The sequence below is a fragment of the Argentina silus genome (assembly GCF_951799395.1).
Source record: "Argentina silus genome assembly, chromosome: 4".
Taxonomy (NCBI): Eukaryota; Metazoa; Chordata; class Actinopteri; order Argentiniformes; family Argentinidae; genus Argentina; species Argentina silus.
In genome coordinates this window covers 16,991,506-17,006,244 of record NC_139658.1, presented here as the reverse complement: position 1 = coordinate 17,006,244, position 14,739 = coordinate 16,991,506, and the positions used below count along the sequence as shown (strand labels likewise).

The following is a 14,739-nucleotide window of genomic DNA, read 5'->3' as shown; positions in this document are numbered from 1 at the left end:
TAATTTATTGGAGAGACATCTTTTTCTCAGGTCTTGTAGCACTCATCTGGACTGGAGGATAAGGGTGAATCTCAATAGTTTGACGTGGCTTCCTCTACTGGTCTCCTTACCTTCAGCTGTACTGATCATAAACGATCTGGACTGGAGCATTATAAAAAAAAAAGCAAAAAAAACATTGCTTTTAATTTGTTTTCATGTAAGTGCAATTTAAAGACAGGTCAGAGCTCCCTAGATAAACTATGTATTGCAATGAGATAACCTGTATAAAAAGTAGAAATGTTTTTTTTTAAAAAGGGGGGGGAAAAGTAGAGTAAACTACTTCAAACAATTGAGATGCCTCCTATGGCCAGAGTCTGTGTGACACTCTGACCTATAGTAACCTCTGAACAGGATTGTTGTGCTTAATTGTTGCAGTCCTCATGGGTTCCTCTATGATTCAAGGACTGCATTTCATTCCAAGTGGCTCCTTGCTCTCTGCTTTTGTTCACTCCTCTTCACAGATCTGATAAAACTGGATATATGGCCGAAACTAAGTGAAGTCACTGATCTGATACAACCTTGTCGTATCAGTGAAGGGGAGTAAATACAGTATACACTTTTTGATATGAGATGCAGCCTAACCTTCTTCCTCTAGACACACCCACCCAGTGCAACTCTACTGTACTGACAATCAGACATTCCAGTCTCACAGGCAAGTTGGCCTCCAAATTGCAGAAAAAGAATGTCCTCATTCTCGCTCTAGCATTGTACACCCACATTCCTTCACACTGTAACAGCGGAATAAGTGTTTGAAATATGCCAGCGTTGGCAGGGCTAGAGCCAATGGCATTCTCTGCCCAGGCAGATCCTAGCAGAAACACCCTCAGTGTGGTTATTGTGTCTCCTACCCACTGCCACAATCCTCACTGTTGTTTGTCATTTCAGTCGATTTATTCTGTCAATGCACATCAGTCTGATGTAAGAGTAACATATAAATTCATCATATGTGTCTGAAGACAATTTTCAGAGGAAAAAACGTTGCTCAAAAAAAGACAAGGCAGGTGCATCAAATGCTCAGATTTATGTACTTTATTTTCATACATAGGAAAATAGCATTTCTGGTATTCAAAAAAATATAACCTGTATTTCAGCAGATATACAGTTGTGTGAGTGAGACACTGTTGCGACTGACGAGAGAGTTACCCATGGTTGGAGGTAAGGCAGGGGAATATTTACAAGTCTGGTCAGTGGAACCAGCCATTAGACACAGCTGGTTCAGACCAACATTAGTCTCTGTTCTGTGTAGGTGGGTTTCTACATAACTATAGCTATAACCATCAGAAAAGCACAATGAATAGAAACAACTTTTTTTCTGTAATGGTAGGAGGTGATGACAAGTGCAGAGCTACATATTGAAGTGCTTTCTTCTGAGTTTGTCAGTCAAAAAAGCTGGACTGTTTTAGCCAGCACTTTGACTCGTCATAAGCTCTGAATCATGGTAATGGATGGCCTAGGCAAATACATTGGTTGGATATTAAGTGCTTGTAGCTACACTGGTTTCAAAAGGGAAATAATCCAAGAATCTGCTACCATAAAAATTGAACGAAATTATGTCATAAACAGTTTCAAAAATGTGGAAGCTTGACCAGCTGTTTAAAACATGACAGCACCAGTGCAGTCAGTGAGCCTCACGACTCAGTAGAGAGAAATCATTCTAATAGCTTAACCATTACCTACTCAGTCTGAAAGAGTTTGGCTTCTACTGGTTCCAAAATCATCTTCAAGTCACTTGCAGTGGAGGCTGCTTTGAGGGGCCTTGTTTGTGCCTTCACTGTGTCTAGGGGAAGCACCATTGTCTTACAGAAAGTGCACTTGGGACCAGAGGGCTCAGCTTGAGTTAATGGCCTATGAAGGGCTCTGAGCTCTAAGGAGGGCGAGTAGAGTCAGACTCATTACGTCATAAGTCAAGTTTCTCTATCTGGCATAGCACCGGATGAGATTCACTGTGACATACCACAGGTTGATTAAGCAACAGCATATGAAACACATCCACATCACTGGATAGCTTAATGCACTGGCTGTGAGGGCCTCTGGATAGAGGCCACTGAGAAATGGCTTACATGTTCTGTAACGTGTGAATGTAATGTTGACTTAATGTTCAGTACATGTCATGTTCGGTAATATAGCTGGATAAAAATAAGATAAAGATCAGCTGCCCTTTCAGGTATACACAACTAGCTTTCCTTGCTGGCCTCACCTACTAACTGTTTACAGTAACTCCACTACTGTAGGGATAAGCAGTACTTCACATCGGTTTGCATTGTAAAGCCAGAAAAAAACTAAAAAACATATACCAGCTGGGCCACTTTTGTTCCCTGAACATTGATTTCAATGACAGAGAAAACAAAGACCTTATAGGTTGTAGATCATACAATGTACATATTATAGGCAGAGGAGAAGCTTATAGGTTGTAGATCATACAATGTGTGTAGTTCACACTTACAGATGACCAAAAGGTCATAAAGGGCCCCTGGTTTGGCAAGACCAAATCACAGTTGAATAACAGCAGATAGGTGGTAATAGTACTGAAGTGTTGCTCTTGATTGGAACCTGGGGAGCATTGTGATTGGGCAAAAGGCATCAAGGCCTAAGGGTTTGGCATTGAGGAAGAGAGGATACGCTGGGATCTAGACTCATTGCCTGCTCTCAGAGAGAATCTGTTAGTTCACATCATATAGGAACACTGGTCTTTCAACAGGGCTACTAATACAGGCAATGAGTTATGAGTAGGACCTAGGAGGTCTCTGCTGTAAGACCCCTAGCAGCTGCCTCTCATATGTTTGTCATCTGCTCAGGGTGAAGAGAGAGAGAGAGAGAGTGTGTGTGTGTGTGTGTGTGTGTGTGTGTTAACCTGCCTAAGGGCCGGAAATCCACTTTAAGCTGAACAATCCCATCCCTGCAGTGGTCGTTAGCTCACTGTAGCACTCACGCATCGGCCCTGGAGGAGAGGAGAGGGAGGAGAAGAGGAGGAGGGCAGGAGTCAGTGGGGGCTGAATCAGAGCTCCAGATTCTGGCCTAGTTCTGCTCCTGTAGCACCAGAGTCCTGAGGAGGACCCAGACTCTCTGACTGGGCCAGCCTGAGCTTAGCTGGGTGGGGATGGGTAGAGCAGTGTGGTAAGGGCAGGGTAACTGGGTCAGGTAATGGCCAGGCCAGGGTGTCAGACTGTGGTTCTAACAATCCTGCCAGGTCGTGGGCTGCGGTGCACCTTGGTGTGTTTGGACAGGTGGTCACTGCGGGCAAACTTCTTCTCACACAGCGAGCACTCATAGGGTTTCACCCCAGAGTGGGAGCGTCTGTGGCGAGACAGCTCGTCTGAACGAGAAAACCTGAGGAGATAAAAGAGCAGATTGCAGATAGAGTCAACACTCACAACTCACTCAAGTTAACACATATCTATCCTAACTCATAACATGACTATGTTGTAAGACAACATATCATGTCCACTGCTGCGGTTACTACACTCACCTCCAACCGCAGTCAGGCCAGCTGCATGTGTAGGGTTTTTCTCCTGTGTGTCTGCGAAAGTGGGCTTTAAGATGGCTGCTCTTTGTGTACATCTTCTCACAGCCCGGGTGTGAGCACTTATGAACCCTCAGCATCTCTGTAGGGGGCAGTCTGTTCACCCGGGGGGCCCCCACTTTCACCAGGCCCCCACCACCTTGACTACAGACTCCTGTTACCCCGGCAACCCCCAGGGTCCTCACGGTGATGGGGAGAGGAGCAATCTTCACATACTTCTGGTCTGGTCCTCCAGTGTCTCCCACTGCTAGGGGAAGGAGAGTGGCAGGGGCGGAAGGCACCTGCGGGGCCAGCAGGGTAAAGTTCTGCCCTACAGCTCCCTGGAGCCCAAGGACCAGGTGGGCCAGCCGCATGCCGTTTGAGGCTCCAGGAGGGGAGCCTGTCTGGGGGAGAGACTGGGCCAGCGGCAGGGACTGTAGTTGGAGAACTAGCGGGGCACCCAGGAGCACTGAGGGGGCTGAGGGGGGTGGGGAGGGTGATGGGTCTGCTGGGCTAGGGGTGTGTGGACTGTGAGGGCTAGGGGGGGACAGGGCAGTGATTGTCCCTGGGTCATTGTGTCCATCTGGGGAGGAGAAGGGGGCTTCAGTGGTGCTGGATGGGGAGGGAGAGGCCTCGTTTCTGGATTCACTAGGGGACAGTAGCCCTTCTCTGACCAGCTCCATCTTCTCCCTCAGGAACTCCTCTATGTCTTCCAGGGTAGGGGAGAATGGGGAGGGCAGGCGAGGTGAGAAGTCAGGCAGCCTGGGGTCCTGTAGCATGCCCCTCTCTTCGTTCTCTTCCTCCACTGTGGGGGTCAGAAAGAGGCGCAGCAGGCCCTCTTTGTCATCTTCATCATCCTCGTCATCCTCCTCCTCTTCTCCTGGGCTGGAGCTGAGACGGGCCCCCCTGTCCCCTGCCTCAGGGCTGTAACAGGAGGCAGAACTACCACCCTCACTCCCCCCCTCACTGCCCACTCCCTCTCCGAGACCCAGGGAGACCAGGGTGCTGTCTCTAAATAAGTCATTTTCAGAGATCAGCGTTCTGCTGCTTATCGACACCATTGATACAGTCCAGATTCAGCAGTGGGTATGTCAGCAGAGAACCACAGGAACCACCAAACCTGAGGGGGGTTGGAAATGCTTAAGGTTTAAAGAATGTTTAAAGAAAAAACTTTTGCACAATGATATAGTCTACCATGAAATAATCTAAGTAGGATCCTGGCCTACAAGGTAATCAAATAAAGCAAATTCGATGTTTATCAACAGTTGGGAAACAGTCAAATAAAAAATATGGTAGCATTAAATGTATGCTATTACCATTCACTCCTTATGATCACCAATGCAGCGCATATACAATGTTGCAACTGGCAAGACACGCAGATGGATACAATACATTGTACATTCTGCAAGCTCCTCCTTGTAAACACTGTTCACATGACGCCCATATGCGTGAGAAAATAACACAGGCCTCCTGTAATAAGTGTGTAATTACGCAAACTTTGACGATGGAAAGCGAAATATAGTCGTGCGAAACTCCTCGTCGTCATCAACAGTATTATTTACAGTTTAAACTGCATTTTACATAAAGCGCATGGGCAGGCGAGGCGAGGCGCATGGCAAGCCACCTGACTACAACAGCCAGACAGGAATTCACGAGTCTCAAGTTCGGAGCGTACGGTCAACATTCTATTTATACTGATCTAACCATCCAACGCTACCAAAAATACCCAATATAACCGGATTAGGTGAACTCACCTTAAATAATCATGAAATATAATAAGATCGTTCGAAATGCGTCGTCTCATACAAGTTTTTCTCCGTCGTGTTATTGTTGGAGAAAGGGATCCCGTCCTTGCCACGGTTCCATGTTGGCATTCTTTCTGAGCCCATCACATGACTGCATTGCTGTACACTCGGAGGTACGGATCCAATTCCGCCACACTGATTGGTTAAAATCACGGAGGCTCGCCCTAAAACGAGAGATGTCATTGGTTTCCGCTCGATAGACCCTGTCTTTTTCCTTTATTTTGGAAACGTCACCCCTCTTCACTCCGTTGGGGATGCCACGGTGTGAATGACAAATAACACCACAGGTGTCCCAACTGGTGTTTTTTTGTCATTTATACGTGGAATCTCTGACGGAATGAAGATGGGTGACGTTTCCAAAATATTTGACTAAATCGGAAACTGGATCAAGAGCTGTGAGCGGTATGAAAGCTCTTTGAACTATCTTCTGCCTTCGTACTGTCAGATTTATCTTCAATGATTGCTGATTAGGTTAATAATAACATTGATGAATTGCCTACAGTATCCGCATCATGGAGATGAACATGATATTTATTTCCATTTTGATGTTTGAAGGCCAGGTTGTGGCGATACAACGGGGACCTCTAGTGGTTCAGGATAGGCTTTGGCGTAGACGGAGCTGCCACATGCAGTCAGGTGAGGATTGTTAGCTACATTAAACATTGTTCAAATGAAAAACAACATAACTTCCAGCATCACTGACTCACATCACTCATAAGGCAAAAGAACGAATGATAGAGCAAATAATGTAAAGGCAATGTCACCCTGTGCAAAAACATGACGCTGCATGTCATTGTTTACAATTACAAAAAGTGAATTAAAAAAAAGTCAAGATATTACATTTATTATATCAATCCCACATCTTTACAGACACAGTTTCAGAATGAGTTCCACACATATCCAATGACTCATTCTCCAGGATAATATGACAGCTGGACACCTGACACATGACATCCACTCCCATGACAGGAAATGTTAGAGGCACTTTGTTTCATGGAACTTCATTTTGTGACGTAAGGCACAATATCATACAATCAAATCACACACATGACAATACATAACTGAACATAATAATTTAAAAAGTATGACATAAACCTTTACATTTATACCTGCTCTGACCTCCCTGAGGGATACAATACTGACAGTTTATTGACTACTTTTCGATTAAAGATTTTCAAGTAATTGTCGGTTGACACAGAGATTAAGACACAAGACATTAAGACACAATGACAAAGACATTCTCTAGAAATATTTTGTCTGAATAAATCACTAGGCCCTGTTCATTCCAACAGGCATACAGTTTGTAAGTTACCCATTCCCCATACAAATTCCAAAATGCCACACTAACAGACAAATATCTAATAGAAATATAGGTATAAAAAACCTCTGAATGATCTGAAATGTGCCTAAATGAAACAGCACACATTGTGACTGTATGGCTGAGGGGATAGGGTCTGCGTGGAGAGAACTGTCTATCCTTCAGATTGTGTTATTGTTCATTTATACCACACATCACAGTGCTCACAGGTCAAAGGCAGATATACCCTGAAAAAAAGAGCTGTCTGCTTCATCAGGTCTTACATTTCTTTGTCAGAATAGAATTCTTGACTACAGTTTTAAATGTTACTTTCTTCAGTGTAAATTGCTTATAAAACATAGGCTTTATTTCAAGAAGGTTTGATGATTGTGCTATGTTATTGTTTCACAGTCCTTAGAAGACACAGTGAGTTGTTCTCAAATAATCTGATAAATGACAATGATCTTAAAATGTATTGTCCCAAAAGCAGACAGTATACAACAGCTAGATAGGGTGTGGGTAGGTGGTTGGGAATGTCTGCTTTGTCACTGGCCTCCTGATCAGACAGGGCTGCGTGAAATGAGGAATGGACCAACGCATCATATCCGGGGGAGATGGAGTAGTAGGGCTGCGCTGCTCATTTTACTTGTCTTTTATGTATTTATTTTTGGCCCATATCTTTTTTTACAGGCCCCCAGTCCATATCTTATACCTTGGGAGTCAGGCATAGAGGTGCATGGTTCCTGCGACCCTCTGTGGTTAGTCAGGATTGGAGGTCATTGTGGTTGTAGATGATCCTAGTAGAGCAGAGTAGGGCCAGTAGGCTGAAAGAGCAGGCAGAAGCCATGTAGGCCCTGACACTGCTGAACTGCTGGACTATGGAGCCCAGACACAGTGCAGGCAGCACCTAGAATGGAATAGTATTTATCTGTATTTATCTGAAATAATACACACACACACACACACACACACACACACACACACACACACACACACACACACACACAGTACATCAAGATGCTGTCTCAATGGTGTTATTAGCCTTTTCTTTTTCTTTCTACAACCTCACCTGGGAGAGTAGGTAGGCACTGTCCAGGATAGCCATGTCCAGACACATCCCTCTCTGGTCTCCCTCGCCTCCCTCTTTCTCCGGGGGCAGGGATAGGTGGGGGGAGGAGGGGGTGAGCTGGTCATTGCTATGGACACTGACTAGGTCAGGGGGAAGGAGCGGTCTGGAGTGGGCAGGGTCGTCAATTTCCACTGGGTAGCAAGGTCTGGAGCAGGAAAAGAAGATCTGAGAGAGAGGAGAGAGAAAGAGGTGGGGGGAGGGTATAGAGATGCGCGTTATCTGCTATGATCACTCCTCTGTCTAATGAGTGCTTCTTACTTAGTGGTAAAGTGTGTGTGTGTGTGTGTGTGTGTGTGTGTGTGTGTGTGTGTGTGTCTGTGTGTGTGTGTGTGTGTGTGTGTGTGTGTGTGTTTCTTACCTGTCTGTCTGAGTGGTAGAGACACAGCAGTGTGTAAGGAAGGACCTGCAGCACACAGTATGTGTACCCCGTTGTGGCAGCCATGACGGTCACAATCAGTACACTGTCTGAGAGGCTCATCACTGCGGTGGCTAATACTAGCAATACTACGCTGCTAACATACACAGCCCGGGCGCCAATTAACACCACCCAGTGATGCATCAGCAGAGAGCAGACCACAGACGTCACACTCTGTAGGAGCAGACCCAGGCTGGCCATACGCACACCTAGATAGACACAGGCAGAAAGGTAGAGGCATTTAAAGAGGGATGAAGAGGTCACAGTGATGGAGATGTCACAAGGAGAAGAGGGGTACATGATTCCCCTTTTAAGAAAACCCTCATGGAAAATATGACAACAAATCTCACACCTTCATCATACTGTTGTCTCTCTTGGGTCCCTGGCATTGCGTTGGGGACCCCCTGGTACAGCCCCTCCCCCATGAAGTCTGCATAGAACATCATGAAGCTCATCACAGCCATCCAGCTACACAGCTCAGCAACAAACAGCCTCACTATGACTGCAGGCATACACACACACACACTATACACCCGTGACAGCACCGACACAGATATCGGTACACACCGGCCCATCATTAGACACAGATACCGGAGCCGTGGCAGCAATGGGTAGACACAGTGTCGGCTCTTCCAACCCGAAGTTTTCAATAAGGGGCTAACTGCTACCGTCTTCCTGGATATCTCTCTTCCTCTTACTTCCCTCACTCCCTCTTCAGAGATTAAGGCTGTACTGAGGAGGCACCCGAGGAAGATGAGGGTGAGCAGAGAAAAGATGAAGGCCTCCTTGCCGCCCATGTATGTTGCAGTGGAGACATGGCTCCAATCCATGGCTGGGAGCAGGAACCTGGGATCAGATCAAGGATGATTAGACACTTTACTTCCTGCTCACTTTTATGACATGGTATCTGCTGAAAAGAGGGAGAGACAAAGAGAGAGGAGTGTGAGCAAGGTAGAGAGAGGAATGTAAGAGACGGAGAGAGAGATCGGGAGAGAAAGAGATAGGAGGAAGAGGGAGGTGGAGAGAAAGGGCTATTAGAGTCCTACCCAAGGCAGGCCCCCAGGCTGATCATAAGGGAGTAGACAGAGAAGGCTCTTGTGCTCTCCTCTTCTCCAGGGAACTTGTCTGACAGCAGCGCCTCCAGAGGAGTGAAGCAGGTCTGACGAGAATAATTACATGCAAGAGTAGTAACTGTTAAATGCAAGTTATTTATGTTTTTTATGTTTATTTATGTTCTTATAGTTCAATAACGAAGTGAGGTAACCCGGGAGCTTATGCAGTAGGGCTTTTTACACAACAAGAGAGTAATAGTGTGATCTACGGGACTTTAACAAGGTCCAGCCGACCTTTTGGTAAAGGATGCAATGATGAGTATTACTATAAAAGAAGCCTGTCTTAAATCTGAGCTTTTTAACAAGTTTAGGTTTATTCAGAGTTAAATACAGAGGTGGTGTATTGACAACATAATATTCTTAAATGCTCTACTCCACCTGGCCACAAAACTCCATCAGACACACAGCCCCTGCCAGCAGTACCAACTCCAGCCACTGTGGGCGCTGTGAGGAAAGCAGGGCGGCCAGGTGCCTGGCATGGGGCATGACCAGCAGGCCCAGCAGAAACCCCCCACACAGGAACCAGATAAACGGCCTGCGCCGACCGTAACGACCACGCCATGAGTCACTGGCCGAGCCGATCATCGGCACAAAGATTAAGCCTAGAACTGGACCTACTCCTGAGGGAGAGAGAGAAAGAGAGAAAGAGAGAGAGAGAAAGAGGGAAAGACGGAGAGAGAGGTCATATAACTTTCACTGTGGTCATATAACTGTGGTAATATAACTTTCATCTCATTTGTGGTCATTTACACTCTTAGAAAAACCCATGTAACCCATTAAGGATTCTTGAACTGTCCCTGTGGACAAACCCTTTGAAAAACCCTTATTGGTTCCATATAGAACCCTTTTGTGGAACACCTAAAGCTTCTACATGAAACCTAAAAGGGTTCTTTCAAGGGTTCTCCCACAGGGACAGTCGAAGAAGCCTTTTGCAATCCTTTTTTTCTAAGAGTATAGCGTTCACTAATTCATAGCTAATAGTCATAGTGTTCACACTGTGGTCACTCACCCAGCACCATAGTCATGTAGCGTTCCTCCATGCCGGCCTGCAGTAGTAGAGGTGGGGTGTAGATGGTCCCTGCAGCCAAACACACCTCCAACCCACATGTCAGAGCATTTACCAGAAACAGACTGACCTGCATGTTCTCGAGATACTCCCTCTAGCCTCCTCTAACTATCTTTGTCTCACTATCTCTCTCCCCTTCTCTCCCCACTCACAGTGGCTGATACAGTGTCCTATGCCCACAATGCAGTTCTTGTTCTTCACAATGCAAATGAAGGTCTATGGATAGTGCAGAGGTATAGCTGTTCCATTCTACAGGTTAACGGGTGAAGTCCTTGGGTAACCTGCATATGTACATGATTGGGGGGTAGTGTGGGGCAGAAACGGACAGGAGATGCTGCTGCCTCTCAGGTGTTTGCATCCCATGATGCCTCTGCGCAAAGGAGGTCTGAATTCCTGGGATGAAGTGAGGTGAAGTTGTCCCCAGACTGATCTGAGGTCAGTTCCCCAATTTCCCCCTAATGATTCATGATCCTAGATGATAGATCTTCTGTTCCTATGAGCAACTTCTAGGAGTTTGAAATGAGTCCAGTCCTGAAGTCATGCTTCCATTCCAGTAGACAGACAGGGAGCTCATGTGTAGTTTATTCATGAGTCCCTGGAGGAAATTAGAGAGGGAGGAAAGTAAAAGGAGGTTCAATGCAATGAAAGTCAAAATCCAAACTATGGACAGCTATCATACTAGACAACACCTTTCCCCTCCTGGATGACTCACAGTGGCCTTTCAAAGACACAACAGAGAAAGAATGTTAAGCTGAAATAAACCATTTAAATATTACAGTGTGGGTTGAGAAACAACCCTAAGGCACAAAACACTCATTGTGTACACAGTGTGGGGATTTGTGTACTTACCTGTACATTTGTTATTTCACTCACACACGCTCTACAAATGTCTGATGGACAGGTTTGGCAGTCTATTCAAAGTGACACACAGAGTGTGTGTGTGTGTGTGTGTGTGTGTGTGTACAATAATATTACAAAATATCCCAAGTGGATTCAACGTGATAGTGTTGCATTTGTGACAATGTGTGAATGTGCATGAGATAAGAGTGTGTGTGTGTGTGTGTGTGTCAGTTCAGCCCAGTGGGTGTACAGAACACTGAGGCGTGTCCCCCCCCCCCCCCCTCTCTCTCTCTCTCTCTCTCAAGTTTGGCCAACGGAAGGTTGTGAATTCGATCCCTGCTTGGAGCAAGCTACTCTATTCATCACAGTATGTACTGTGTCTAGATAACATGCATCAAAAAGTAGAAAAGTGGGTCTACAATTCATAGTTGAGACAGTTAAGTTAACTAATAAAAAAATACAGACTTGTAATATAGGATATATTCATCTGGTCTGATATTGTGAACATCAGAAATATTACACATGGCATCTTATTTATTTTTTTAACTTCCTGAACAATGTCTTCATCTCAATAGTTTATCAAACAAGGAAAGTCTAAACTCATTCTAATTTGGTTAAACATAAATCACTTGATATCTTATATATTCTTCCTTCAGCTCAGCCACGCTATGCCAAGCATCATTACATATCAACCAAGAGTTGTTACCTGCCCAGTAACCCAGACGCACCTGTTATGATGTTAACTGAAAGAGAGACTGCAGTCTGGAACTTGAAGTTCAGCATTCCCATCCCTCACTCGTAGAGAATAGTGTTCCAAATAATACCACCCTGCTCTAGAGAGCCTAGGCATGCTGTATGGGTGGGGCTACAGACTCATCGCAATAGCCCATCCAGCCAATGGGAGCTGTAGGGTGGGGCCTAAGTTCAGTCCCCAGAAATCTTGCTTAAGTCTAATTGCTGCCCTGTCTACTCTATTTAATAGTTGCTGAATCTGGAAAAACAGGTTAGGTGAAAGCAATATAGTGGATACCTACCGGGACTTAACCTCCACCTGACGAGTTATTCAGGACAGGATAAATGAAGGAAAAGATATGAGATGAGGTTGATCGATATGGCTAATACTGTATATGATCTTGGTAGAGCCGAGCAGCTTTCAGTCACTGCCCTACCCCGCAGGCCCTGTGTTGTTTTTACTGTACTGTTGTGTTTACTGAAGCAACCATAAACCTGAAAAGCCCATCCTGGTTCTACACCTGTGAAGTGTAACTGTGGCAACAAGTCAAATCAATATCCCCAGGTAACCGCAAACACCTGGAGAGTCAGGAGTCACAGCTTCAATATACTCAAACATGAGGGAGAGGAAGAATTGAATAGTCATGGTAGTACCAGAGGAACACAGCAGTGAAATATCCCTCCCTTTCACTAGAAGGGAGATCCCATGTGGCAATAACTGAATGTGTTATGGTTAACTTCAGTCATGAGCAGCAGTGCTATCTTGCCATGCTAGGAGACAGGGTGGAGAGGTCCAAACACAGAGCTCAGGCAGATGAACATTATATACAGTATCTACGGGTTTAACACCGCTTTGTGTTTTTGTCCTTAAAAGTGCCGAGTTAACAGTGTTAACTTCACACTCACTCCAACACACCACAAAATGGTGTTAATAAAGTGGTGAATTCGGCAGTTGTAAATGAGAGAAGGAAATGGGCACACACACACACACACACACACACACACACACACACACACACACACACACACACACACATACAAAGGGGCCACTTGAACCGCAGGCACTTTCATGTCTTTGTGTGTGTCTATTTGCTATTTGCTGAGTCTTTCATAACACACTTCTTTCATATACAGATATCTTCACACTTCTTTCAAATACAAACAAGAGTTCAAGGTAAGAGGGAATGGAGTTGCATTATTGGCCAAACTCCCTCAATGTGCAGTGAGACGCTATAGACTTCACTGGTCCAAGTACATTTCAGCAAGGCCGGGGACTCGGACTGCCAGGGGGCCTCCAAGCCTCAGGCCACGTGCGGTGTGTGGCCCAAGACTTCCGAAGGAAGTTGAACGCCATGGCCCTCAGTGCGCACAGCGCAAGCTGACCACTAGGGCCCTAGGTGCTTATAGCGTGAGCTAACCACTAGGGCCCCCAGACCCCTCAGCGCTTACAATGTGAGGGCCTCCGGGCCCCTTGGTATTTAAAATGTGAGCTAACCACTAGGGCCCCCCAGACCTCTCAGTGCTTACAATGTGAGGGCCCTCAGACCCCTTGGTGTTTAAAATGTGAGCTGACCACTACTGCCCCCCAGACCACTAGCGCTTACAATGTGAGGCCCCTTGGTGCTTAAAGCATGAGCTGACCACTTGGCCCCCCAGGCCCCTCGGTGCATACATCGAACGTAACACCTCGGCCCCTTCTGCATAACAGGACAGTTTGAAGGGCGTCATATTATGGCAAGCTAAGCTCGTTATTTGACTATTTTATATTTTGAATAAATGTTAAAACAGCATGACGGAGCATAGTCATGATGCTTAAATGAAAGCTACTAGCTAGCTAACGATTAGTGCTATTACTTCAAAACTACTATTAGTTCAAAACATGGGATGCTGTGGCCGTGGGAATAAAAACCTCATTGAGAGCTTATTAGCTAGCGGTTTTGTGAAACATGGACTGAAATATGGACCACAAACGTTGGAATAGTGGTGCTTCCAAAAGGAAAGTCAAAAAAGAAAAGGAGGCAAGAGAGGCAGTTTTGCTTCAAAGTGTTCCACTCATTGCCAGCTTCTTTCAAAAACCCTCTGATAGTAATAATGATGACAGCAGGAAGGAAGTAGCCCTAGTTCATTTTCCAGTAATGTTGTCACTCCCCCAGAGCAATCCTTTGAAGGTGAACCCTCAACAGCTAATGGTATACAACAGTGGTTCCCAAACTTTTAACAGTCATGTACCCCCTGTCGATTATTTTGTAGCCTAATTGATATTCTATGAACATTATCCCTTACATATTAGACATTGTGATAATATTATTCTGTTGGATAGGGTGCATGCATTTATTTTTGGTACTGAGACTGCAGTCGGCTATTCAACAGGACTGTTTGGGAAGGTAAATCACAGATTTATTTTGTGTACCCCCTAGATCGATCCTTCCAAAACCGCAGTGAAAAATACCCAGCTTCAGTCTGAGATAGAGCGCTTGGAGGAAAGGCTAGAAGTTTCAACAATAAACTTCTGAACTGTATATTGCCAAATGGGCAGAAGGTTTCTAGACAGTGGCTACTGTACTCACCCTCAACAGGTTGTGTGTATTGTTTTGCATGCAAACTGTTCTCCAGCAAGCTCGGTGGCTTTAGTCAGGGGTTTAGTGATTGAAAGCACTCTGAAAGAATAGGGGAACACGAAAAGAGTGCAGAACACAGATCATACATGCTTGCCTTGCACCAGCGGACAAAGGGCAATGCTATAGATGCAGATCTCATGCAGCAACTTGATGGGGAAGGTAAATACTGGAGGGACATTTTGAAAAG

General features: G+C 45.4%; 2 protein-coding genes across 2 annotated transcripts; both read right to left on the bottom strand.

Annotated features, from left to right (window-relative positions):
* Window positions 1-1,053: 1,053 nt before the first annotated feature.
* LOC310804022 (Krueppel-like factor 15) lies at window positions 1,054-5,408 on the bottom strand. The gene is made up of 3 exons (XM_083669079.1): window positions 5,293-5,408; window positions 3,506-4,658; window positions 1,054-3,366 (listed from the first exon to the last, which is right to left on the bottom strand). The coding sequence occupies exons 2-3, from the start codon at window positions 4,597-4,599 to the stop codon at window positions 3,198-3,200; spliced, it is 1,263 nt and encodes a 420-aa protein (XP_083525205.1). The 5' UTR covers window positions 4,600-4,658; window positions 5,293-5,408; the 3' UTR covers window positions 1,054-3,197.
* Window positions 5,409-6,203: 795 nt separating this feature from the next.
* Window positions 6,204-12,019, bottom strand: slc45a3 (solute carrier family 45 member 3). The gene is made up of 8 exons (XM_083668125.1): window positions 11,931-12,019; window positions 10,306-10,957; window positions 9,675-9,916; window positions 9,231-9,343; window positions 8,537-9,030; window positions 8,128-8,393; window positions 7,710-7,934; window positions 6,204-7,547 (listed from the first exon to the last, which is right to left on the bottom strand). Exons 2-8 carry the CDS (start codon window positions 10,436-10,438, stop codon window positions 7,404-7,406), a joined length of 1,617 nt encoding a protein of 538 aa, XP_083524251.1. The 5' UTR covers window positions 10,439-10,957; window positions 11,931-12,019; the 3' UTR covers window positions 6,204-7,403.
* Between the last annotated feature and the right edge of the window lie 2,720 nt (window positions 12,020-14,739).

Coding starts and splice junctions, on each gene's coding strand:
- LOC310804022 (XM_083669079.1), bottom strand. CDS start 4,599: ATGGTGTCGATAAGCAGCAGAACGCTGATCTCTGAAAATGACTTATTT. Junction 3,367..3,505: donor TGGCCTGACTGCGGTTGGAG/GTGAGTGTAGTA, acceptor TTATCTCCTCAG/GTTTTCTCGTTCAGACGAGC.
- slc45a3 (XM_083668125.1), bottom strand. CDS start 10,438: ATGCAGGTCAGTCTGTTTCTGGTAAATGCTCTGACATGTGGGTTGGAG. Junction 9,917..10,305: donor CTACATGACTATGGTGCTGG/GTGAGTGACCAC, acceptor TCTCTCCCTCAG/GAGTAGGTCCAGTTCTAGGC. Junction 8,394..8,536: donor GAGACAACAGTATGATGAAG/GTGTGAGATTTG, acceptor GTGTCTATCTAG/GTGTGCGTATGGCCAGCCTG.